This window comes from Vombatus ursinus, unplaced genomic scaffold, assembly GCF_900497805.2.
Source record: "Vombatus ursinus unplaced genomic scaffold, bare-nosed wombat genome assembly UNPS02014794.1, whole genome shotgun sequence".
NCBI lineage: Eukaryota > Metazoa > Chordata > Mammalia > Diprotodontia > Vombatidae > Vombatus > Vombatus ursinus.
This window is the reverse complement of record NW_020954572.1, coordinates 2,507,818-2,534,231: the sequence shown is the minus strand read 5'-3', so window position 1 is coordinate 2,534,231 and position 26,414 is coordinate 2,507,818. Positions and strand designations below refer to the sequence as shown.

Sequence of the window (26,414 nt, the reverse complement as noted above, 5' to 3'; positions counted from 1 at the left end):
CCCCCCCCCCCCCGCCACCTCTTTTCTGTGAGTCAGGCAGGTTCCTCTCTCCCAGTTGTGCAAAGCAGCTCAGAAATAGCAATAAATCTGTCTTCTTTTCCACCTCACTTCCCCTACTCAGCCTGCCCAGAGTCTTCTGAACCCCTAGCACCTACCTCTCCTGGGTCCCCAAGTCAACTCCAGGCCGAGTTTGTGACCCAGGACTCACCATGAGCTTTCCCGCCTTCCTCGTCCTGCTGTTCTTGGCTGTGCAAGGTAAGTAAGGAGATGGGACTGGGAGAGGACAGGATATGGGGGTGAGGGGGGAGAGAGGAGAGGTTCAGAAGTCCCCAAGCAGTTCCACTGCCTAGGACCACAGGGAGCTGGGGCGGCCTGACTCCGTCTTACATCCCAGGTCTCATCAGCACCATGGGCAGCGACAGTGACTCTAAACCCTCCCTTTCACTCTCCTTTCTCTTCTTGGAGCTGAAAGCTGAGGTTCTGCTTCAGGTCCAGGATAAGGGTCCACTATGGCAAAGGGCTCTGAGGTGGGTCTTCCCTCCTGCCTTCCTGGGCTCTCCACTAGGGTTCACCTCCACTGCAACCTGGGCTCAAAGCCTGATGCTGGTCAAGGTCATTGGCAGAGTTGGGGGAAGGGCTCAGGGAAATTTCAGTTGTTTCTTTCTTCGCTCTCCTTCTCTTCCTCATTTCTCTTCCTACTACTTCCCTCTCCATCATCTCTCCCTATATTCTTCTCTCCTTCATCTTTTACTCTCCTGTTTCTTTCCCTCTCTCTCCACCAGATCACCTCTCTTCTTTTCCCTATTTCACCCCACCATCACCCTCCTACCTCTATTTACTCTACCTTTCTCCTTTTTCTTGTATCACTTCCCTTCTCCTTATTCACCCCCTCCCCCATTCTAGCTAAACTGTTGGCTTTGTTTCCCTGGCACCTGCCTCAAGGTCTCCTGAGCCATCTGGGAGCCCTCCTCCTATGTGTACCCAGTAGACCTGCATCAGGGCTGGGAGCTGTCCAACCACTAGAATGATTAATACTTTTCAGCACAAGTCAACCTGTCTGGCTTGGGTAAAATGTTTATGAAAAGCCCACTGCCCCCAATCTCCCTGGAAATCTACCTTTTGGAAAAGAGTACATTAGTTGTACTCTTTTAGTTGTGAAATTAAGAGCTGGAGTAAAGACCTCTGAGGTTTGGGAGCCCCTTCTGTGAGCCACATCATGGGAAAAGTGAGCACTTGGGTTGAGGGGTCTCTACTTGGGACCATCCCTGCTTCCCAGGTAAAAGGAAAAACACTGTATGGCATAAAACTGTCTCAGTGGGAATAAGTCCTTTTCTTTTTCTCCTTTTCTTTTCCAGTCATCGCATTCCCAGTGAACAGCCCAGCAAATAAAAGTGATACTAAGGTAAGGCACATAAGGGACCTTCAGCTACAACCTTGGGTGTAAAGCATAAAGTGGGTGTCTGGATCTCTGAATAGCAAAGGTTATAATCAGTCCATTGGATTAGATAAAGGAAAGCTGAAGACCTCCTAAAATGGTAACTTCTTCCACTCAAATTATATGGTGAAGGAAAAGATTGGGGAGTTCTTTCTCCAATTGGCTTAACACAAATCATATTGGCTCATCTTGAGTGAATCCCATGGCTCCATCGATGTGGATGTGTAGTATCTGTGCCTGGTTTAATCTGAACTTGTCATGTATATGACTAAAATTGTTAAAGGTACAATGCAGGGGCAGCTAGGTGGCACAGTGGATAGAGCTCTGGCCTTGGACTCAGGAGGACCTGAGTTCAAATCCAGCCTCAGACACTTGACACTTACTAGTTGTGTGACCCTGGGCAAGTCACTTAACCCCAACTGCCTCACCAAAAAGCAAAAAAAATAAAATAAAATAAAGTACAATGCTTTCAGTGCGTTTGAACAACTGAACTATTATGCATGTAGTCTTGTATGTGCAACTGAATTAATTGCATATACAATGAACTAGTCCAATCCAAAACTGAAGTAGTGCAAATGTACAGCTAAAACTAGTCATTTGTGCCATTACACTGGTGAACTTGTATAACTGAATTACTTGTACACAACTGGACTGAGATACTTGTACAATTATGTTAGCACAGGTGGCCAATGGACTCAGCATACAACTGACTTAGTCTGTGCACCTGTTGTACACATGCTCTAGCTGATTGTTCCTTTCTGAACATTAACATTCCTCTCAGGATTTCTTTTCTACAATTTGAAGAGAGTACTGGGGAGAGCAAGGTGATTTTTCTAGAATAAATTCTCTGTAAGTTCATAAGATGATGGGTTTAGAGCTAGAAGGGAACTTCCACCCTTCCTCTATTTAAACAGATGATGAAACTGAAGCTCAGAGAGGTCGAGACTCAAGATTACAGAGCTAGCAAGTGACAGAGCTTGAACGCATATCCTGATTCCAAATCCAGCACTCTTCCCATTGTTCCATGGAAACAGATGTAAAATTAACTGCAAACAGTCCCTGCTCCCAGCCTATTTTTCATTCTAGTCTCTGGAATGCTCCATTGGGGACCTAGCTTGATATGGTTCTAGCTCCTTCATTCCCCAGAATGGGAGGGTGATGAGTACTTAAGTACTTGGACCATTAATCTTACTACTTCTGTGAATAAAACCCAGTCTTGGGGTTACTGGACATTTATTCCACTTTGTGGATGTTAGTCTCAAAGTCCAACTTAACTAGGAGATACAATTTCAGTGGAGCTAAGATATCCTTGAATACACTGATTTCAGGAAACCACTGAAGTACACTTCTCTAACAATGCTTTGGAGCAATTCGAAATACACACTTGCATACATGGTTATGAGTCAGGATCAAATCAGAGTTGAGTTTCCAAACTTCATCTCATTTGTGGCCTCAGTTTAGACCAATATAAATCTCCATTAGTTGCTTCTTTCCCCATTTAGTTGCTTTACAGAATGCTCCATTAGGGAATTATTTGGGGGTAATAATAATAGCTGATATTTATAATGGCACTTTAGGGGTACAAAACAATTTACACACAGTAGTAGTTTATTTGATTTTTACAGACACTGTGAAGTAGGTAATGTGAATACTGTTGTCCCCATCTTATATATGGGCAAACTGAGAGGTTGCACAGCTAATTAAGAGCAGAGCTGAAAATTGAACCCAGGTCTTCTGACTGCAGGTCCAGTGTCTTTTCAACATATCACTGCTTGGAAAGAGACAAAGATCACTGTCCCCAAATTGTCCAAACTGTCCAAAAGATTTCCAAAGCATTGCTCTCTCAAATTGCTTTATCGTTCCTGCTTTTGATTACTTGATGTGAAGCCTACTTGCTTTTGATTGCTTGATTTGAAGCCTACTAATTTCCACCCCCTGTTGGCTACCCCTTCTCTCCAAGAGTTCCGTATTTGTAGAAATATAGAAACTTAGAATGTCAGAGTGGGATAATACCTTAGAACACAGAATGTTAAACTGGAAGGGAATTTAGAGATTGCCTACATCAGGGGTCCTTAACCTGGGTTATATTTCAGGTCTACGAAGTTCGTTGGGGAAAGATATACACATACACATACATATACACACATATCTTTATTTTCACTAACCTCTCACTGAAAGTTAACATTTACTTCAGTTTTTAAAACATTATTCTGAGAAGGGGTAAACAGGTTTCACCAGACTGACAAAGAGATCTATGATACAAGTGAGTTTAGAACCCCTGCTTGAGAGAAAACCTTTTTATGGATGGGAAACTGCATTTCAGAAAGGCAAAAGGCTATCTGGCCAAGGACAAAGAGTTAGTAACAAAGCTGAGACTAGAACCCAGATGTCCTGACTCACAGTGCTGTGCCATTTCCATTCTTTCCTCACTGCCTGTCCAATTATGACAAACTCTACTTTCTTGGAAATTGTCCTCATCAACAAATATTTAGTGGGTGCTCAACGCACTAGCACTTGCAATGCAAAATAACTCAAAGAAAATGAGATCCTGTTTTCAGGGAGCTCCACAAAAGAGGACACCCAGGATCCTCTTTGACAATCACTTCCTGGAAAACAGACCACGATCCTATAGCCAGCTGAGCCAGTCAGTCAATAACAGCTCCTTAGGCCCCCATTATGTGCGAGACATGTCCCTAGATACCTCATAGGTTCATCAGGCTCTGGCTATGTGACAATACTGTAGTGAAGGTTCAAAATTTTATTCAACTGGTTGTATGCATGCTCCTCCAGTCAACGTGACCACTGTCTTCTTTGCCTGACTAGATATAGCATTACATCCCTTTAATCTCTCCTCTCTTTCCATCACTGTTGTTTACAGAAGAGGGGTGCCTTCTGCTCCCCTGTTTAATGGATCAAGCTCTGATTGCTGGAATGTCAGACTAAAGGTCACTTACCTTTTAGATCTGACCCCTGAGCTATGATATGCCTAGAGATCCTGAATGGACAGTCTTATAGAAACAGACCATTCAGCTTGTATTTCTATAGCGTTGTATGGATCATAGGGATTATAACTATGGAGCTTGAAGGGGCTTCAGAGGCCATCTACTTCAAGCTCTACCACCCCATTTTACAGATGAGGAAGCTGAGGCTGACAGAGGCTGCATGACTTTCCCAAAGTTACACTGGTAGTAAGTATCAGAGGTGGGATTTGAACCTGGGTCCTATGATTCCAGAGCCAGTCATTGTAAGGGAAGGGAATAAGCATTTATATAGTACCTACCATGTGCCAGGCACTGTGCTTAAGAGTGTTACAAATATTATCTCATTTGATCCTCACAACAACCCTTCAAAGTAGGTGCTTTTATTATCTCCATTTTACACTTAAGGCAAACAGAGTTTAAGTGATGTGCCCAGGTCATCCAGCTAGATTTGAGCTCAGGTTTTCCTGACTTCTGGCCCTGTGCTCCATTCACTGCACCACTTAGCTGCCACAAAGTGGAATCTTTTCAACTACTCTAAGAGGGTGATAGTACAAGTAGTATTATTTGAGTATTAACTGAGATAGACTGAGATTGAATAACTTGCTTAAGTTGTAGGTTAGTGTAAGAGCTTGGGGTCAAATCCAGGTGTTCTGACTTCCAAGTTCAGTGAGCATCATCATCCTCCTCCTCATCATCATCACCATTATAATATAAGTAGCATTTATGTAGCACTTTAAAGCTTGCAAAGCACTTTACAAATATCTCATTTTACCCCCACAACAACCCTAGGAGGTAGATGCTATTCTTATTTCTGTTTCACGGAAGAGGAAGCAAAAGGAAGGTAAATGATTTTCCCAGGGTTACACAGCTAGTAAGTGTCTGAGCCCAGATTTGAACTTGGGTCTTCCTAACTCCAGGTCCAGCCCTCTATCCTCTGTGCCAGCTAGTCCTCTTTTCATTTTGCCTCACAGATCTCAAAATCATTTGTCTCTACAATACCTTGCTGCCTCTAAAACTGGACTCCAGCTCCCTGGTGATTGAGTGAAGGTTTGGATAATCACTTAGATTTAGAACTGGGAGGACTTCATAGATCATGTAGCCAAATCTCTTCATTTTGCAGAAAAGGAAACTAAGGTCCAGTGAGTTAGTAAGGTCAAGGTCATAACAATAGAAAGTGGCAGAGACGGGATTCAAACTGGAGGCCTCTGAGTCTGGAGTCAGTCCTCATTCCATTGCATTATACTGCCTCTCACATACTGTGATGTCTCCTCTTAAGTTCATCTATTGGACTGGGAATTGAATCTATTAACATTGGTGGTTCCTTTCAGCTTTGAGAGGATCTGGAATTAGACATTGGGAACAGCGGATAATTTGGAAACAACTGGGAGGCACTTTATGCATCATCTAGTCCTATTCTCTCTTTTTATGGAGGAATTCTTTTTACACAAAACAGGCCCAGAGAGCAGAAATTACTTTCCCAGAATCTCACAGTCAGTAGATGGAAGGACTAGGGCTTGAATTCAAGGTCTTTTGGTTCCTGGTGCACTGTTCTTTCCATTGCATCTTATTGCTACCATATTCCAGAGTAGGACACACTGGTTCCTCATAGTTTCCCATATACCTGAGCTTTTACTTTCTTTGAAATCTGGCAGAATTGGATTAATTTGTTACTATTTCCCAGAGTTCTGTCAAGGGTGAGTGGCTTACTAGCTCTGGTAGTCCATCTTCATGAACAAGTGAGAGTGTCTCAGAGGTGGTCCTTTGTTTTTAACTTTGTTGGAAGTCCCCAGTCCAGCACTGCCTAATTTGGAGAGCCAACATATGAATCTAAATCCAAGAGTATTATCCAAATAGCACCATCAGTGTCTCCTGTGCCAGACCTGCAAAATGACTGACAGCTGAGAGTGCAAATTAGTTCCCTTTCCCAGTAAGAAATAGAGCCAGAATTTCAGCCTCTTCAAGTCAGAAGGGATGCCAGAGTACAATCCCACTTGCAACATCATCAAAGAGTGGTCATCCCACCTTGGCTTGAATCCTGTGATAATGGGGGATATCTCATGAAGCAACCAGCTCCACTTTGAAATAGCTCTCATTATGAGGAGGGTTTTCCTTAAGAGTAATCTGAAATGTGTTTCTCAGTGACTTTTGCCCATCATTCCTAATCTCCTCCCAAGGCCTGAGGAAGGTAAAGAATGTTCAGAGTACCCCGATCCATCTTCCATTTTTATTTAGTCTGTGCACTCAGCACCGGGCTGCTCAGATTAGATTTCTTTTCTGGAATTGTGCCAGCTTCCATAGCAGAGTCTCAGCACTTTGAATTTAGTTGTACTGAAAAAAAAAAAAAAAGCAATGTGATATAGAGCTTTTGGAGTTGGAGAACCCTAGGTTTGGATTCTGCCTCTTATGTATGACCTTGGGCAAGACATTTAACCTCTCTAGGACTCAGTTTTCTTATCTATGATAACAAAAAAAGATAGCTATCATTTATATAGGACATTGAGGTTTGCAAAGAGTTCTACAAATATTATCTCATTTGGTCTTAACATTCCTGGGAGGTAGGTGCTGTTATTATCCCCCTTTTATAGATGAGGAAATTGAGGCAAACAGGTGAAGTGACTTGCCCAGGGCCACACAGCTAGTAAGTGTGTACAGCTAGATTTGAACTCAGGTCTTCCAAATAACACTTTTTAGGCTAAGTATATACAGTTCCTGAAAGCATGAATATATTATTTTATTAACAGAATGAACAAAACTGAGAAGGGCCCTTTCATAGAACAGGATTACTCTGAGAGTTGGAGAGGGTAAAGTAAATATTCCTTAGCTATGGGGTATAAATCTGTGACTAAGTCAAAATGAAAACTTTCTCTTAAGTCTTTGGGTGACTTGGTCCTCCAGACAGATCCACCCCCAAATGAGTGGCATGGTTTCTTCTACTACATCATGGCCAGGGACAAGCTCTGATCTCTCGATATTTCTCTCTCCATTTCCTTCTCCTCTCTCCTTTCTTCCCTTCTTCCCTTTCTTCTCCCCTCCCAGGTAATGAGGTGTATTGTTGAGGTCATCTCTGACACACTTTCCAAACCGAGCCCACTGCCCATCAGTGAGGACTGCTTTGAGACACTACGAGGAGGTATTTGTATCTCCCTGCTTTTCAATCTGGTTAAGAGGTGGATCAGGGGTGGGAAGACAATTTTAGCATTGGTTTTTGACAAAAACCATTACCACTTTGAAGACCTTGGGTCTCTGAGTAGGTGTTTACCCAGGGCTAAAGGTGCCACTTTAAAGGTACTTAATACATGTTTTGAATGGATGGGTGAATAAACTTTGGGTCAGGTGACTTTGGTGAGCCCACAATAAGATATAGTGCCTGGGACTCTTCTGAATGGAATCTAAGACAACATCTCACTAGGCCCTGCTGTTGAGTGTTGTGTGCAGCAGATCATATGGAGGGAAATCTTACTCAGCTGGTGGCTGGAAGCTACCCATGACAATAATCTTTTCTTACAGATGAAAGGATCATTTCAATTCTCCGCCATCAAAACTTGCTGAAAGAGCTCCAAGAACTTGCCATCCAAGGTATTTACAGCTATTTCATACATGATGGAGGCAAATCCCTGTGGTAGGCAGAAATTGATTCTACACACGCACAGGAGTTTGGTTTGTGTGGTTTCTAAGCAAAACAGGAAGCCAGAGATCCTTCTATCCCTCCCATATGGTTATTATCTTTAAATTAGAGAAAGCTGGAACAAGAAGGGCCCTTTATAATATAGAATATTTGAATAAAGAGTCAGAGAATTCTAGAACATGGGATTGAGTGTCAGAACTAGAAGGTTGCATAGAACATGAAAAGTTAGAGCTATAAAGAACCTTGGAACAGACTTAGAACACAAAATCTGAGAATGTTAGAGCTTTAAAAGAACCTTAAAAATTATCTATGCAACCATTCATTTGGCAGAGGAAGAAACTGAGGTCTAAGTAAGAGAAATGACCTACCCAAGGTTATATGTTATTGGCAGACCTGAGGAAAGAACCCAAGTCACAGGATCATAGATTTGGAGCTGGAAGGGGATAGTAGAAGCCACCTATTGCAATGCCTTCATTTTACAGATGAGGAAATGAGCCTCAGAGAAGTTAATTGCTTTGCCCAAGGTTACATAGTAAGTGTGGATTCAAACCCAGGTCTTCCTGACTCCAAGTCATGTACTCTATACATTATGCCATGCTGCTCTCCAGGGTCCCAGCCTAGTGCTCTATTACATCACCTGTCATTTCAGAAGTGCTTTCAGTTTAATTGTGGGGAACTCAAAGCACAAAGAGTTTCCTTCCCTTTATTATCCACAAGTTAAACTGTAGTCATAGGGTCCCCTGCTTTCTTCCTTGACACCCCAAACCTCACTAACAGGGATGCTTGGATGTGCCCTATAAGGAGTGAACAAGCAAGGTTCACTGACTCAGGGAAGGTTTCCTTCGTGCCAGACAGTGACTTACAATAGTGCTGTTGGAATAATTTCTCTCTCTCAGGTTTTTGTCTGGGAGTGAGTGATTTACTAGCTCCTATAATGCATCTTAATGAGCAAATGAGAGTTTCTCAGAGGTAGTCCTTTGTTTCTGACTGTGTTGGAAGTCCCTGGCCCAGCACTGCCCAAAGACTATTCTGAAATCTAATTTGGAGAGCCGGTATATGAATCTAAATCCAAGACTATTTACCCAAATAGCACCATCAGTGACTCATGTGACCACAAAAATGACTGACAGCTGAGAGTGCAAATTAGTTCCCTCTCCCCAGTAAGAAGCAGACTTAGTATCACAGCCTCTCCATGCTGGGAAGTGATTTGCCAAAAATCATATAGTTAGTAGGTCAATATTTAAACGCGGGTCTTCTCTCCACTCTCTCATGTGTCCTTTCTTTGAATCCCCCAGCTGTGATCTGAGATATAAGGCAGAATCAAACCAATAAACATTCCAGAGGCAGTAAGATTTCATTTCCGTTCATTCAACAAGCATTTATTTAGCATTTATGTGCCAGGCATACAAAACACAAACCTGAAAAGGCCCCCACTCTCAAGGAGCCTTCTTATTTTGGGGAGCAGGGGGAGGGGAGGGAGACAGGATTGCTGCCTTCATCTATCTAAAGGGCTCTCATGTGAAAGAAAGATTTAACTTATTTAATTCAACCAAGGAACAATATGGACACAAATAAGTAACTACAAAACATATGCAAAATAAATTTCCAGGGGGTTGGATACTATGGGGAAGGAAGGTCAGGATAGAATTCATTTAGGAGGTGGTACTAGAGTAGAAGGGCAGCTAGGGGCACGGTGCTGGGCCTGGAGTCAGGGAGACTCATCTTCCTGAGTTCACATCCAACCTCAGTCACACCTCAGCTGTGTGAACCATGGGAAGTGACTTAACCCTGTTGGCCTCAGTTTCCTCATCTATAAAATGAGTTGGAGAAAGAAATGGCAACCCACACCAGCATCTTGGTTAAAAAAACAAACAAATAAAAAAAAACAAACAAACCCAAATGGTGTCATTAAACAACTTGAGTGGAGCCTGAGAGATAGGTATTGGACACAGAAGCCTCTGGCCCATGATACAGCCAGAAAGACCTTCAGTCTGTAGTAGGTCTACTTGGAGGCTCATGCTACCTTGGGAATGACATCTTCCTTCTTCTTGATCCAGATGTAGGTCTCAATTAGACAAGAAGTTTCAATGGGGGTCTGCTCACCAATAAGGAGTACATGGTACTCCCAATGCATCTAGAAGGCGTGGCCTTTCTCGTTTCACAGCCTAAGGACCACAGTGTTAGGTGTTCTATGGAGTATCCTCTTCTGATCCCCAGCATACTCCATATGCCGGTTACTAATCCAAGATCCTCTAATGGTGGAGGTGTCAAACATGCAGCATATGCCACCACAATGCTCCTGAATGCTGCCCAAACCAGGTTAAAATGCAAATGGGAAATATTTAACCAAATAAATAAAAATAGAGTAGAACAGAGGCAACATGACAATTTACAGCTAAGTCAATATATGGCCTATAGGAATCCTTACAGCCACAGATTAGTGGTCCCTATTTCTATTTGAGTTTGATCTCACCGTCCCAGAGGCAGCCAGGCAGGTATGAGAACACTAGTCTTCGAATCAGGAAGGCCTGAATTTGAATGTTGCCTCAGACATTAGCATTGGTGACCCCAGAGGTTACCAAACTTGAGGTCTCTGAGAATAACTTTATTCTGGTGGAGGCACTGGCAACCCAGGGCAATCTCTTTCCCTGGTTAAAGTGTTGGCAGATAATCCTATTTCTGAAAGACAGAAGACACTTTTAATAATGACCATTTGCCCACAAAGAGTAGTTTGACAGCCAATTATTATTATTATTAATTTGGGTTCCACATCTTCTTTTAGAAGGAGCATCCTGCCATCCTGAGTGCAGCTTTCTAGCTTTGCTCAGATCATCGTTTTCAGCCCATTTTGAGGTTTTCTAGGTAGGCTGGAGGAGCACAGAATTTAGAGTTAGAAGAGATAATAACACATAATGTATTACAATCATTTCATTTCATAGAAGGGAAGCCCGGGCCCAGAGAGGTGAGGTGATTTGTTTGAAGTCACACAGTAAGTAGCAGAAATTAGACTTGAACTGGTGTCCTTGAACTCTAGATCCCATGTTATTTCCATTATACTTCTATGCCTGCCCTCTTGTAAAGTTCTAAAGTTCCCCTTTCTGGCAAGCTTAGCTGTGAGCCAGGGTTTGCCTGGGATGCTGGAACTGAGTGGTCATTTGGGGAGCCCTACACTTTTGCTCTTGGGCCCCTGAATGAAATGAGTACCCTGCCTAAGTACATCCTTAGCCCTGAGGGTGGATTCTCTCTTTAGGAGTGAAAGGAATCTTGGTGGAGTAGTTTTACCTGGTCCCTGAGCCAGTCCTGGGACCAGTGACTTCTGGTATGCATCCAAGGTAACTGGGTCCACCAACTCACCCTTGATGCCTCCAGAATTAGAGCAAGATCAAACCTGCTCTGTCTCCTCACAACTACCACTGGGCCACAACTAAAGACAGTTGAGATACTCTGGTTTATTCTAAGGATCAATGCCCTCCCCTTCCAGGGAACCACAGACACCATGATTGAAACCCTTGAGGTTAGTATTGGTCAAGGGGCAGCACGATGAGACAGAAAGAATACTGCAATGGAAGTCAGGAGAGGCACATTCAATACTTCATTCTGTCATTTAAGCTGCTGGTGATCTTGGGCAAAAAAACACCTCTCTGGGCCTCAATGTCCTTATCTATAAAATGAAGGATTTGGATAAGATGACCTTTAAGTTACCTTCCAGCTTTAAAATACTATGCTTTTTGGGTTAACCATCTAGGTTCTAAGGCTGCCTTCACATTCTAACATTTTATATGCTAACATCCTATGTTCTTAGGTCCATTTCATTTCTAACATTTTCTTCTTAAGTTCTAACATTACTTCCAGAGCTAACATCCGGTGTTCTAAAGTTTTTTCCCATTCCAGTATTCTGTGTTTCCATGAAGTTATTTAGAAAAGGTGCTCTCTGGATCTAGCTCTCTGTCCTTTGATGGAAGTAATTTATGTATCCTGGTGTTCATGTTTAGAGCTGCATTGTCCCTAGTGTGTCCTTACTCTGGACCCTCCCTACCCAACCTCCCAAATGCTGGTGCAACAGGAGCTGCTTAAAGCTGAGGATGGTTCTCTGCTCCTTGCTGGGTAACTTCCATGGGAACATGAGTGTTTCTGACAATTCCCAAAAAGGTTTCCCAACCTTCCATCCTCCTTAGCTGACTCCTCTGACTTTGGCATTGCTATTTCAAAATCAATAGTTTTCTGAGTCTCTTCTTGTTACCTCCCTTGACTGAGCCTCATTTCTGGCTCAGTGGGCTTCACATGAAGCTCATTCCTTCTCTCCAGTCTTTCCCCATGTCCCTCTCTTAGCCTCTTACCTCCCTCCCTACCACTGGAACTGGTTGGCTCTGTCCCTACATAGAAGAATGGTAGGACACAGAGGGGGGAAAAGAGCCCTAAACTAGGAATCGGGAAGTCTGGGGTTTAGTCTTAGCATCATAAAATCTTAGGAACTTGGAACAGTAAGGGGATCTTTTGAGTCTCATATCTGTTACTAGTTTTGTGACCTCATTTATTAAGCATTAATTAATTTATTATTATTATTAACAAGCATTTATTAAGCACCTACTGTGTGCTAAGCACAGAGGAAAAAAGAGAACCAAAATAGTCCCTGCCTTCAAGGGACTTGATCAACTGAAGGGAAACCATAAGTACACAGAATAAGGGACTATTAAAAACATACACAGTAATTTCAAAGAGGCAGGGCACTGGAAGGAGGATCAGGATGAGTTTCCCGTAGGAAGTGGCCCTTGAAGTGAGCCTGAAGGAAGCCAGGGTTTCTAAGACATAGAGATGAAGAGGACCACAGTCGAGGCACTGGGCACATCTTGTGCAAAAGGCATGGAGATGGAATGTTCTGTATAGGAAACAGCAAGGGGGTCAGTTTGGCTAGAAGAGAGTGCACAAAGGAGTAACGCACAATAATCCGAGAGCCAGGTTGTGAAGATGTGTAAACGCCAAACAGAAAAACTCATCTTTTATCCTAATGGCAGTAGAGCAGGGACGTGGCCAGGCCTGGGCTTTAAGAACTTTACATCTGTCCATCAGTTGGGGAATGGCTGAACAAGTTGTGGTATATGATTGTGATGGAATACTATTGTGCTACGAGAAATGACAAGCAGGATGGTTTCAGAAAAACCTGGAAAGACCTACATGAATTCATGCCAAGTGAAGTGAGCAGAATCAGGAGAACACTGTGCACAGTAACAGCAGTATTTAACTGTGAACGATTTAGCTATTCTCAGCAATACAGTGATCTAAGACAGTTCTGAAGGACTTATGATGAAAAATGCTATCTACCTCCAGAGAGAGAACTGATGGAGCTGAGTGCAGATTGAAGCATTTTTCACTTTATTTTTCTAGCAACATATGGAAATGTTTTGCATGATTTCATATTTATAGCTGATTTCACATTTCTGGCTTTCTCAATGGGTGGGAGGGAGAGAATTCAGAACTCAAAATTTTTTTTACATGTCAAAGGAGTGGTAATAAATTTGGGATTATAACTCAGGTCCTCTGACTCTAAATCCAGCACTCTTTCTACATCATCATTCCTTTAAGTTACATTCATTATTCATTATTATTATATATTCATTATATACAATCCTTATGAGGTGGTCAGGATAAGGAATCACTGGAACCATTTTACAGATGAAAAAACTGAGGTCCATGCCTTTTTCTCCATCTCAAGTGTTAGAAAAGCTGAAACACTGTTCTTTTAGGGGCTGTGATTTTTCCTTCTCCCTTTCCCCAACCCAGGTGCCAGTGAGAGAGCCCAGCAGCAAAAGAAAGACAGAGGTTTTGAAGATGAACTTTCTGAAGTCCTTGAGAGCCCAAATAATGAAGAGACCATTGAGAAGGGTCAGTACCAGATCGACCATTTCCCCCTTGACACACCAGGATGTTGTGTTAACAACAGAGATGTTCTCATTGACCTCCTCGGTAGCTAAAGCGTCACCCCCTGAGCAGCCTAAGCCCCACTTGTAGCAGGGATGCCCAAGGTGGCCGTGTGATTTAGACCTGGATGAGTCAGCAAGGCCTGAGCTGAGCAGTTTCCAAGCCCCCAGGTAAACAGGGATCATCTTTCCTGATGCTGGAGAGTTTTCCCATGTCAAAGAGCTTCCTAACAAGGCCCAATCTGGGTCACACACAGGCCTCTGTTAGCCTTGTGCCATCTTCTCCAACTTGGCAATGATAACCCCAAAATGTACTTTGCCTATGCCCTGGACTTTAAATCTAAACTTACCTGGGTGCCGATGATGGCCTCTGAGGAAAATGAAAGATTACCTTGCCCTAGCTCAGGTAGACAGACTCTACTTTCCATATGCCTGATGGGGAAATCAGGGCTGGAAGAGACCATAGTGGTTTCGCCAAATGTCACGTCACACAACTATTTAGGAGCAGAATCGGGGTCAAAATCCAGATCTAGCCTCTCAGTTTTTGTTTTTTGGTTTGGTGAGGCAATTGGGGTTAAGTGACTTGCCCAGAGTCACACAGCTACCGTCAGGCATCTGAGGCCGGATTTGAACTCAGGTCCTCCCGAGTTCTGGGCAAACCTAGCTTTTTTTTCATAACATCTCTCTGGATGAAGTTATGTAGACAATTTTTAATAATTACAATGATGATAATATAAATAATAACTCCATAAATAATACCTTTATGTAGTGCTTTTTTTTTTTAAGGGTGAGGATCCAAACCTACATAATCCAACTTCATTTTATAGATGAATTAACTGAGATTCAACAAAATGAAGGATCCTGCTTATGTGACTTTGGACAAGTCACTCAACCTCCCTGGGCCTCAGTTTACTCATGTGTAAAATGAGGGAATGGGGCTAGCTGGTCTCAAGGGTCCCTTCCAGCTCCAGATCATGGTGAAGAAAGCCCTCTAACAAATGCCAAACAACAACTGCTCTGTAACTTAGAGGCACTGAGGGGTTAAGTGACCTCTCCAAGGTCACTCAGCCAGTATGGGTTAAAGTTTGACTTTAACCCAGGCCTTCCTGACTCCAGAGTCGGTTCTTTATCTGCTATGTCTTGCTGCCTCCACTTTCAGATTTCACCAAATACTTTATGTACATTGGGCAGTTAGGTGGTGAAGTGGATAGAGTCAGGAAGACCAGAATTCAAATCTGGCCTCAGGCACTAGCTGTGCGACCCTGGGCAAGTCACTGTACCCTGTTTGCCTCAGTTTCCTCAACTGTAAAATGATTCTGGAGAAGTAAACCAATATCCTTGCCAAGAAAACCAAATGGGTCACCAAGAGTCAAATATGACTGAAAATGACTTCAGACCCTCTGGAGAAGCATGACAGAGCCTGGGTTGGTATCACTGGCTCTGCTTTGTGATCTTGGGCAAGGCATCTCATCTCTCTAGGCCTCAGTTGTTGGAGTAGATGGTCTTTAAGGTCCCTTTCAGGTCTCTGATCCTTCTAATAATGTCTCATGAAGAAAGGTGGCAGAGGCTTTACAAAGAAGCCTCGATGTAATGTCCACTTGGACTCTCCAAAAGTGGAATGAACTGCCTGGAAAGATAGGGAGCTCCCCGTCACTGGAGGTCTTTAAGAGAAGGCTGGACAGAACCTTGTTGGGGATTTGTGTTTTAAGGGCCAGTGGGACTAGATTTGTTTCTAAAGCGTCTTCCAACACTAACTGGGTTTCTGTGATTCTGTAATTTTAATAAGGTCCTTTTAATTAAGTGATAATCCTCCTCCAACAGGATTCAAGATGAACTAGTCACATCAAAATCCTACTGAATAAAGAACAGGGTCAGAGTGAGGTTGTGCATATTGTCCCCATTACCTAAAGAGGTTAAATGACTTGGTTAAAGTTGGGTAGCATGTCAGTGAGGGGTCTGGGATTAGGCAGCTAAGTAGTGAAGTGGATAGTTGGATGGACCTGGAGTCAGCAAGCCTCTTCTTCCTGAGTTCAAATCTGGCCTCAGACACTTGCTATCTGTGTGACCCAGGGCAAGTCATTTAACCTGTCTGCCTCAGTTTCCTCATCTGTAAAATGAGAATAATAACAGCGCCTACCTCCCAGGGTTGTTGTGAGATATTTGTAAAGCATGCTGCAAACCTGAAAGTGCTGTGTGAATTCTTGCTGTTATTACTATTTGAACCCAAGTTTCCCAGTTTTGAGTCTAGTCAATGCTATCTCTTATTATTTGCTGTTGTTGTTGAGTCTTGTCCTAAGACAAGACCAAGTCTTAGTCTTTTCCTAACCCCATGGACCATGTGGTCCACGGGGTTTTCTTGGCAAAGATACAGGACTGTCTACCATTTCTTTCTCCAGTGGATTAAGGCAAGCAGAGGTTAAGTGACTTGTCCAGAGCCACACAGCTGACAGGTGTCTGAGGTAGAATTTGAACTCGGGCCCTCCTGACTCCTGGCCCAGCTCTCTACAGAGCTTGACAGAGCTATCTATAGTAGAGTCCATTGCATCATCTAATGGTTTAAGTGAAGGATTTACTAATAATGGTTTTGTTTCAATTCAAATGCAAATATATGAACATTGTATGACTTCTGACTGTGCGGGAGCCTCCCTCCACTATAAAACAGATTATGTAACCCATCTTTTTGTTATATGTAAATCCTAGAAATTTTCTGAACCACCGAGAAGGTAAGTGACCAATGACTAGTGTCACTGGTAGGATCTGAACCCAGTTCTGGATTCCATAACCGGCACTCTATCCAATACAACAGGCTGCCTATCTTCAATTCACATAGAATCCACATTGCCTACTGTCTTTGTAATCCAGGAAGGCACTATCTTGTGTGATTATTCAAGTAACCCTGGAAAGGTTAGACATTAGTGCTGGAGACCAGGAGACAGAAGCTATAACTAGATTGAGAGCTCTGAGAGCAGGACTCTGGCTTGTCTAAATCTTGTACTTTCTCCCCTAGCTAGCACAGCGCTTCTTAGACTGAGGTGCTTCGTAAATGATGAGTGAATGGATGACAGGCAGCTCTACTCACAGAAGAAGAAACAGGAAGGTTGATCTATCTGAAATTGACTTTCCAGTGAGTCTGCTGGGTAACCATGAGATTTGTTTTCAAGGCCTGTTTTTTTCTGTTTCCACCTTGCAGAGGAATTGAAGGATGCCTCCCCTGAGAAGCCTGATGAAGATGCCACCGAGTCTAAAGAGGAGAAGAGCCTGGAAGAAAGAGAAGCCCAGCCCAAAGAGACCGACCCCAAGGAAGCCAAGGAGGACTCGGAGAGCAATGAGATCAGCAAGGCCTCCGAGGAGGTGAACTTGGAAAGTACCCTGGCCAGTGGCCTGACCAAAGAGGAGCACTTAGCCCCAAAGTCCAGCGAAGACAGCAAGGACCAGCCCACTGATTCTCAGGAGAGCCTGGATCTCAAAAAGGAGGAACAAAGCTCCAAGAGAGATGAGGAGGCACATGACGAGGAGGAGGAAGAAGAGGAGGAGGCAGCAGCTCATCTGGCCTTAGCAGGAAACCAAGAAGCATCGGATGAAGAAGGTCCCACCAGTGCACTTGGCACCAGCTCACCCCTCCATGAGAATGAGGAGACTTCACGGGGAGACAGTATGTATGGCCCTTCCTAAGTGTCCCACGATCCTGGATGACCACATTCCCCCCAGTAAATCCCTGGCTGTGTATTTGCCTGCCATTGGGCACAGAGAGATGAATTCCTTCTCAATGAATTTGCAATTAAGATCCAGGCTTGGTTTGAGGGCTTAAATAATGACAAGAGCTCTTATTTACACAGTAATTTGCAGTTCACAAATCCCTTAAATCACAACAACCCTGTAAGTACACAGGTCAAGTATGATTGTCCCATTTCAGAGATGAGTTCAATGAGGTCTAGGGAAGTTCACTTACTCAAGGTCATCTAGGTATTAAGTATCAGTGCTGTGACTTGAACCCACATCTCTTAATTCTCAGCCCAGTGCTCCTTCCACTGTACCATGGTGCCTCAAAGACATAAAGACCAAAGAAAAAGATATACACATCCTATTTCTCAACAAGTTATTATGAGGATCAAATGAAATAATGTAAAGTGCTTTGCACTTACATAAACATAAGTTGTTTTTATTATTATTTCCACTAAAACAACAGTATCGGTTACACAGTACACAGAAAAAACACTGGATTTGAAGTCAGAGGACCTGGGTTAAAATTTTGGCTCTAGCACTTACTAGCTATGTGACCCTGGGCAAGTCAACAGCTCTGGGCCTCACTTCCTCATCTATCAAATGAGGGAGTCAGACTACATGGGATCTAAGGTGCCTTTGAGCTCATAATCTATGACATAAATGACACAAAAAGCCAACATTTAGAAAGCATTTTAATTCTTACAAAGTGATTTTCTTAAATAACCTTGAGGTAGGTAGTAGTATGACTGCCCCTATTTCATGGATGAGGGAATTGAGGTTCAGACAAGTTACTTTACCAATAAAGCTAATAAGCGTTAAAACTGTGATAGGTTTCCAGGATTCCAGACTCCGAGGTCACAGTACTCTTTCTGATACATGATGCGGTCTCAGAAAATTAAACACGAATGCAAAAAGATGAAGTATAAATACAAAAGAAGTTAAAGAAATCAACAAAACAGCATACACTAAGGGCTTTAAGGGTGGCATTGCTATTAAGTTTGAAGAGTTCAGAGGAGCAGATACCGAGAGCTATCATAGTCACTCAGGGAAGATTTCATGGCAAAAGGGGGAGGGACTTAGGCCTTGTAGAATAAAATAAAAGATTAAGGTAGGCTGAGAAGAGGAGGGATGGAAATCCCAGGTTGGGGAAAACTTGAGCAAATACATAGAAGTGAGATGCATGGCAAGAATGGAGTGGGACAGCTAGGTGGTGCAGTGGATAGAGCATCGGCCCTGAAGTCAGGAGGCTCCCAGTTCAAACCCAGCCTCAGACCAAACACTTGACACTTACTAGCTGTGTGACCCTGGAGTGTAGTGGGAACCAGGCTAACGTGAAGGTACTCAATCAACTAGTTGATTAAACTATCAAAACAGAGAAAGAGATTGAAGAGGTGACTTGGGGCTAGTTGTTATTGTTCAGTCATGTCTGACTCTGGGGTTTTCTTGGCAAAGATACCGGAGTGGTTTGCCATTTCCTTCTCCAGCCCATTTTACAGATGAGGAAACTGAGGCAAACAGGGTGAAGTGACTCACCCTGCCTCACACAGCCAGCAAGTGTCTGAAGCCAGGTCCTCCTGACTCCAGGTGCTTTACCCACTGTGCCACTTAGCAGCCCTATTTGCTTGATGGCAATTGTGGCCCCCTGGTCATGGAAATGAGAAGATTTGAGTTTGAATCTACCACTAGCTATTTGATTCTGGGCAAGTTCCACATCTATTCTAGGCCTTGGTTTCCTCATTTGTAAAATAAGAAATACACATCATGTATTCCCTATGTCACACAACTACTTTGAAGACAGTGCTTAGTAAACTTACAAGTCTGTACCCTGCCAAACCACTTACTCAGAGCGGCTAAACACAGCTTCCTTTTAGGTTTGTTTTTTCTCTTCCGGGTGCCCTAGGATCAGAACCCAAGACTACCAGCTCCAAAATGGTTCTGAGGCTAAAGGAGGACCACAGGAAGCCAAAGACGATCCACAAAAATCTCTCAAATCTGAAAGGACCTTAGAACTTGGAATGTTTTCTTTTTATTTACTTATTTTTTAAGGCAATTTGGGGCTAAGTGACTTGCCCAGGTTCACACAGCTAGTAAGTGTCAAGTGTTCGGTCTGAGACTGGATTTGAACTCAGGTCCTCCTGGCTTCAGTGCTGGTGCTCTATCTACTGCACCACCTAGCTGCTCCTAGAACTTGGAATATTAGCACACAAAACATCAAACGTTACAGCTAGAAAAGATCTTAGAATATGGAATGTTAAAAACATAGATTGTTTAAAAACAGTGCCTACCATGTAGCTTAATAAATATGTGTTTACTGACATAAAGTGTTAGTCCTGGAAGGGGCCTCAGAACATAGAATGTTAAAGCTGGAAAGGACCTTAAAATACAGAATGATAACACAAGAAGTGCTGACTAAGAGTCAGGAAGACCTGAGTTCAAATCCAGATACTTCCTAGCTGTATGACCCTGGACAAGTCACTTTACCTCTGTCTGCCTTGGTTTCCTGATCTGTAAAATGTGGGATAATAATAGCATTCCCCTCCCACAATTGTGATGATTAAATGAGATATTTGCAAAGCATTTAGTCTGGCACACAGAAGGGGTTTAATAAATGCCTGTTTCCTTTCCTTCAAAGGATTCTCCAGGGGTCACTCTTCCTTTAAGGAAAGAGAAGACGTTATTTGTAGTTCAATAAAGTGGTAATCCTAGTGTGTCCTTTTCAATCTGCCCCAGTTAGGAACAATCCTGCTAGGTTTGGTATGTGGTGACAGCACCTGGTTCAGTGCTAGCCGCCTTACTGCTCAGTGCCCACATTGGTCTCACCGCATGGATAAACCAGCAGCAGATAAAGGACCTAGGAGAGGACTCTGCAGAACCTCACATAGCCAGTGGATAAGTAAGTAGGCCAGGAGTAAGATTGGCCGCAGAGCCAACTGCTAATCGGCTCATTTCCTTTTGTTCTTTTCCCTCAACTGCTCCAGGTCAACCAGAGGCACTGGATCTCAATGGAGAAGGGAAGGTCATGGAAGAGGAGGCTAGGTCCCAGGAAGAAAAGGGTCTGAGCCGACGTTCCGAGGAGGAAGCGGCAGCCGCCGAAGACATCTTCAGCCCAGGGGACAGCAAGAGTCAGGAACTGGAGGAGGAACTCTCCAAAGAATGGGAGGACTCCAAGAGGTGGAACAAGATGGATGAGCTGGCCAGAGAGCTGACAGCTAAGAAGCGGCTGGAGGAGAGCGACAGTGACAGCGAGGAAGAGCCAGACCGGTCCATGAAACTCTCCTTCCGATCCCCCGAGCACGACTTTGGGCGTCCCCTGGGGCTGCAGAGGAGAACCTGGAAGGCCCACTCCAGAGAGGACAGCATCGAGGCGGGCCTGCCTCCCTCCGTCAGGGGCGACCCAGATGAGAAGAAGGAAGAGGAGGGAAGTGCTAACCGAAGGACAGAGGTGCGTATGCTAACAGGGTAGCAGGGAGTGATCTCGGGGGAAGAGGGGGAACAGGCAGCCACGAGCACACCAATGCAGAAATACCCTGATGCAGGCGAAGCCCACTGGATTTAGAATCAGGATCCTGCAGGTTCGAGTTCCAGCTCCGGCAATAGCTAGCTGTGTGACCCAAGATCACGAAGCATAAAGAGGACTCAGGTTTGAATTCCAGTTCTGCTTCGAATGTCTGTATGATTTGGAGCAAGTACATCCTCTTCTCTTGGGTCTAAGTCTTCTGTAAAATCATGGGGTTCGATTAAAGGATCACCAAGGTCCCTTCCAGCTCTGAGGAGGGCCTTGAACAAGACAATTCTTGGGGACTCCTCTTCTCTGAGGGAGCTGGTTCATCCCTTAGGCAGTAAGATTTTTTCTCCCAGCCCCAAGCTAGCATTTTCAACTTAAAAGCTAGTTTGAGGGCCTGGTCAACATAACCCTTAACCCCTGGGGCAGATCCAAATAAGGGTAGCCTCTGTCCTCCAGACACCCTAGGGCTGATAAGGATGGTCTAGTTCGATCCCTTCATTTTACAGATGGAAACTGAGGGCCAACAAAGTTGTTGATGTGCCTATGATCACACAGGTGGTAAGTGGCAAATTTGAGATTCAAATCCATATCCTCTGACTCTAAATCCAACAATACCATAATGATAATATTTATATAACATCTACTATGTGCCAAGCATTGTGCTAAACACTTTACAAATCTCTCATTTAATCCCTACAAAAAACCATAGCAGGTAGGTTCTATTGCAATTCCCATTTTACAGTTAAGAAAACTGAGACAAACAGGTTAAATGATTTGCCCAAGGTCACACGGCTGGTGTCTGAAGTAGTATTTAAGCCTAGAGCTCTTATCCCCTGCAATACCTAGCTGCCCCTAGAATTCTACTGCACCAATGTTGCCTACCCAGGAGGGCACCAAGTATGGGGAAGGGAGTCTAGGCTAGAATGACCCTTCCTACAGTAGGGTAAGCTTTTAAGAAAAGAGGCCCTGATGAAATTCTTTTTTTTTTTTTTTAAAGTTTTAGTTTTCAACATTCACTTTTATAAAATTACGAGTTCTAAATTTTTCCCCCTTCCAAAGATGGCATGCAATCTGATATAGGCTACACATGTACAATAACATTAAACATATTTGCACATTAGTCATGTTGTGAAAAAAGAATCAGAACAAAAGGAGAAAACCACGAGAAAGATAAAAAAAGCAGGAGAAAATAGTATGCTTTGATTTGCATTCAGACTCCATAGTTCTTTCTCTGGATGTGGATAGTATTTTCCATCATGAGTCTTTCGGAATTGTCTTAGATCATCGCATTGCTCAGAAGAGCTAGGTCTAACAAAGGCTGGTAAGATTCTGACTTCAACGCTTCGTGGTCCTAGTGCTTGGGGTAGGAGAAAAAGCCCTAAACCAGGCTCAGAAACCTGGGTGTGCTCCGCCAGATTCCAAGGTTTCATGGGAATCTCAGCTCCATTCCTTATTAGCTGTGACTAGAGACAAGTCACTCTCTCGTATGTACAAGAAGGTTGCTGGACTTGGCCTCTAAGGTCATTTCCAGTTCCAATCCATGAACGAGGTGGGCTCCCAGAGGGGCAGGTGGCTTTTCTGGATATTTAAGTCAGGGTATCGCTGCCTCAGCTAACAAGGCTCCTGAGCTCATGAAGAGCAGCTGGGACCCATCCCAGTCTCAGGCCAGGACATTCACACATTGTTAGAACGAGCTCAGTCCCCAAATGAAAAAACTCAGTCTGGAGAGGCAGCTTGCTTCAGTGAATAGAAAGCTCTGGTTTAGAGGCACTACCTCAACATTCCCAATTCTAACCTGGGTTCAAGTGCCACCTCTGACACATACTGGCTTTGTGGACCAAGGTAAGTTACTTAGTCCCTCCGGGATCTAGACAATTCCGAGGCAATTACCTGCTTTAGCAGAGAGAGTTCCTCGTTAAGGGCTAGATGGACTAGGTTTCATTCAAAACAAATAGAACCAAAAAATGCCACCTCAGCATGCGGAGAAAAATACTTCTCTTCAAGGCACAGCTCCAATTCTGCAGTCTAGGAAGCCTTTTCTGATTACTCCAGCCCCTGCAGCTCTTGTCCTCCTATGGAATGCTTCAGCACCTAACAGGAGGCAGTGCCTTCTTAGGGCTAATTGTTTCTTGTGGGTTAGCTTCCTCTCCCCAGCCAGACTAAGCTACTGGAGCACCAGGCCTGGGCACTCACGGAAGAGAAGATTTTTGTCTGAAGAGCTGTCCCAGGAAAGAGGACTGCACTAGGACCCTGGGGTAGCGGTATAATGAAAAGAATGCTAGATTAGGAGTGGGAGAGTTTCAACTCTGAATCTCAGCTTTGCCCCTTAATTGCTGTGTGACTAAGCATGAGTTACTTTACCTCAGGCCTGAGCTTCTTCATTTGTAAAAGGAGGTTGAACTAGATGAACTCCGAGATCCTTTTCAACCCTAAAATCCTCTGATCTGGAGTTGAAAGGAGGCAGATGTTGACTCGGCATGAGAAAGAACTTCTAATAGGGGTTATCGTTTCCAGTTGCTGAAGGTCTTCCGAGTGGTGGAACAGCCACTTGTCAGGATCGCTACAAATGGGACTCATGCTTCAGGAAGCTTAGAATCCAAAGCTTCCGAACTCCCCTATACCATAGGCAGACACTTTCAAAGTCGAGTGCTGACCTCTGAACAATTTATTTATAAACTTGGGTTTATAGATACATTTAAAAACAGGGTGAAGTGATTTGCCTAGGGTCACACAGCTAGTGTCTGGAAAAGACTTTAAAGGCCAGCAAGACTCCCACAGAAGAAGAAACCAAAACAGAGAAGTGTGACTCTGAGCAAGTGACTTAACTTCTCTATTGTGGTTGATGGGATCTCAATCTAGGTCTTTCCTACTCAGAATTCTATCCCCTATACCAGAGGTGTCAAACACATAGCTCCCAATTGCTGCTGAATCAGATTAAAATGTAATTGGGAAACATTCAGCAAAATTAATAAAAATACAAAAAGATAGAGATAAAAACTGCATTTTAAAACTAAGTCTCTATGCCTTATGCATGGATTAGTGGCCCTGTTTTGAGTCTGACACCAATGCACTACACTATCCTGGGCTCTTCCCCAATGAGGTGTCTGTGTTTTCAAAGAGGATCACTTCTAGGTCCCAAAGCCCCCATAATTTGTGAAGATTAGGGCTCTTTCAACATAATAATAGCAGCTCATATTTCTATAATGCTTTGAAGTTTACAAAGTACTTACCAAGTCACTCCAAGAGAAAGGTAGTATAAATCATGTTAGCTCCATTTTTTTTTTTTTTACTTGCCCAGGGTAACACATCCAGTTCACTATAAATTCAATCCCAGGTCACACCTGACTTTAGGGCTAGAGTCAGTATAGGAAGTCCTAAGATTGGTTCCATGGATAGCAAATGTGACTTGTGTGTTTACATTTCCTCTTGCTCTAGAAATGAGGACACAGCACCAATCTGGCTGGTGAATTAAGTGTAGCTCTATCTGAAGGCTGGACTAGATGACCCCTAGAAGTTCCTTCTAGTAGCAGCATCTTACTAAAACCTACCAGGGTTGCAGAAGGGATCCAATGAATGGACCTTACTTCCTTTTCCACTTGTGTTTTCTAGGACCAAGAGCTGGAAAGTCTGGCAGCCATTGAGGCAGAGCTGGAGAAGGTTGCCCACAAACTCCATGAGCTCCGGAGGGGCTGATTTAGGATCCCATGAAATGCCCAGAAATTTACTCCTCACCTTGCCTTTTCATTTCCAAACTCAAATATGGATGGGCTAGGGGGAGTTTGGGCAGCCAGAGAGTGCCCCCCAATGCCACTTGTGACACTGGCTGAATCTGCTTTTTCACTTCCTGAGTTTCTGTCCCCCTGTGCACTCCTTTCCCCACCTCAAGGCCTCTTCATGCACTTTGTGTTGGTTTCCAGACAGTTATCATTTCAAGACAACAATGAGACAGCTTTTCTAGAATGTTTCCCCATCACTGTTATGTCCACTGAATACAACTGCAATAACTTGTTCTCTTTGGATTAAAGTCAAAGGCTATTGACTTTAATACATTCTATATAAAATTTATCTAAGGAAAAATAAAACTCCAATGGGCTTCCTGCTTCTTCTCTCTCTTTAGGTTGGGGGCTGGCTACCTGTGGCATGGGAGAAAGAATGCTGGAATTAGAATTAGGTGACTTAAGTTCAAATTCCTTCCCTTGCTTCTTGGTGTGAGACACTGGGAAAAATCACTTCTCTAGTCGTCAGCTTCCTCCTCTGTAAAACAAAGAGGGATGAATTAAATGATCTCTTTTGGGTTCTACTCTATGCCCTCATGTAACTGTCTTCTGCACAACTGAGTGGTCTAACTCATACTGACTCACAGAGATGAGGTGGCATGTTTACAAACAGGTCTGTCTTTCCAATGAGGCATTGAGAATAGCAGCACTAGCAACTCCAGAGAAAGGGGAGGCCTGGGTTGCAATTCTGAGGTTATGGGAAGAACTTTGCCTCCCAGCATCTCATCCTCGTCTATAAGATCTGGGGATTCGACTATGATCTCCAAGTTGCTTTCTAGCTCCAGATGCTATGAATCTCAAAGTTCTTTCTGTCCCTTTTCCTACTCTAAGGGAGGGAAAATTATTTACTCAAAAACACCAAACAATTTCCTAATTGGCTGAAAGTGAGCTAACGATTGGAATGATGAACCATTGAGATGGGTACAGTGTGCTCAAATGGGTAAATCTCAGAACTAGTTTAGTATTCTGAGACTGAAGACACCATTCTCCTCTGGAACTGAGAGACAGAGAGAGAGTAGGCTTGGTCACTGTGGCTAAAACTTTCTACCTAGAGAGGATCACTAGTCAGGTAATTTTAGCTTAAGATTAGGTCAGTCTAAGTGTCACCAATAAATATGGAAAAAGCTTTTGACAAGATATAATACCTATTCCTGTTTAAAAAAAAAAACTAGAAATCATAGTATTAATGGAACCTCCTTTAAAATAATAAATAGCATCTATCTAAAACCAAGAACCAACACTGGGGACAATGGGATAAGCTAGAGGCCTTCCCAATAAGTTCATGGGTAAAGCAAGGATGTGTAGTATCATTTTTACTATTCAATATTGTGCTAGAAATGCTAGCGATAGTAATAAGACAAAAAAAATTGAAGCAACACAGGCAAAGAGGAAACAAAATGACCATTTTCTAAATGATATGATGGTTGAATGAACCCTAGAGAGTCAAATAAAAA

At 43.3% G+C, this 26,414-nt stretch overlaps 1 protein-coding gene across 1 annotated transcript; it reads left to right on the top strand.

Annotated features, from left to right (window-relative positions):
* On the top strand, window positions 1-25,319 carry CHGA (chromogranin A). Its single transcript, XM_027870009.1, has 8 exons — window positions 1-255; window positions 1,356-1,402; window positions 7,453-7,546; window positions 7,924-7,992; window positions 13,820-13,921; window positions 17,147-17,608; window positions 20,658-21,121; window positions 24,794-25,319. Exons 1-8 carry the CDS (start codon window positions 210-212, stop codon window positions 24,875-24,877), a joined length of 1,368 nt encoding a protein of 455 aa, XP_027725810.1. The 5' UTR covers window positions 1-209; the 3' UTR covers window positions 24,878-25,319.
* The last annotated feature ends 1,095 nt before the right edge of the window (window positions 25,320-26,414 follow it).

What these genes read in the sequence shown, in the direction of transcription:
- CHGA (XM_027870009.1), top strand. Translation starts at nt 210, where the DNA reads ATGAGCTTTCCCGCCTTCCTCGTCCTGCTGTTCTTGGCTGTGCAAG. An exon ending in GCTGTTCTTGGCTGTGCAAG is followed by an intron (nt 256 to 1,355) that starts GTAAGTAAGGAG and finishes TTTCTTTTCCAG; the next exon opens with TCATCGCATTCCCAGTGAAC. An exon ending in GGAGACTTCACGGGGAGACA is followed by an intron (nt 17,609 to 20,657) that starts GTATGTATGGCC and finishes CAACTGCTCCAG; the next exon opens with GTCAACCAGAGGCACTGGAT.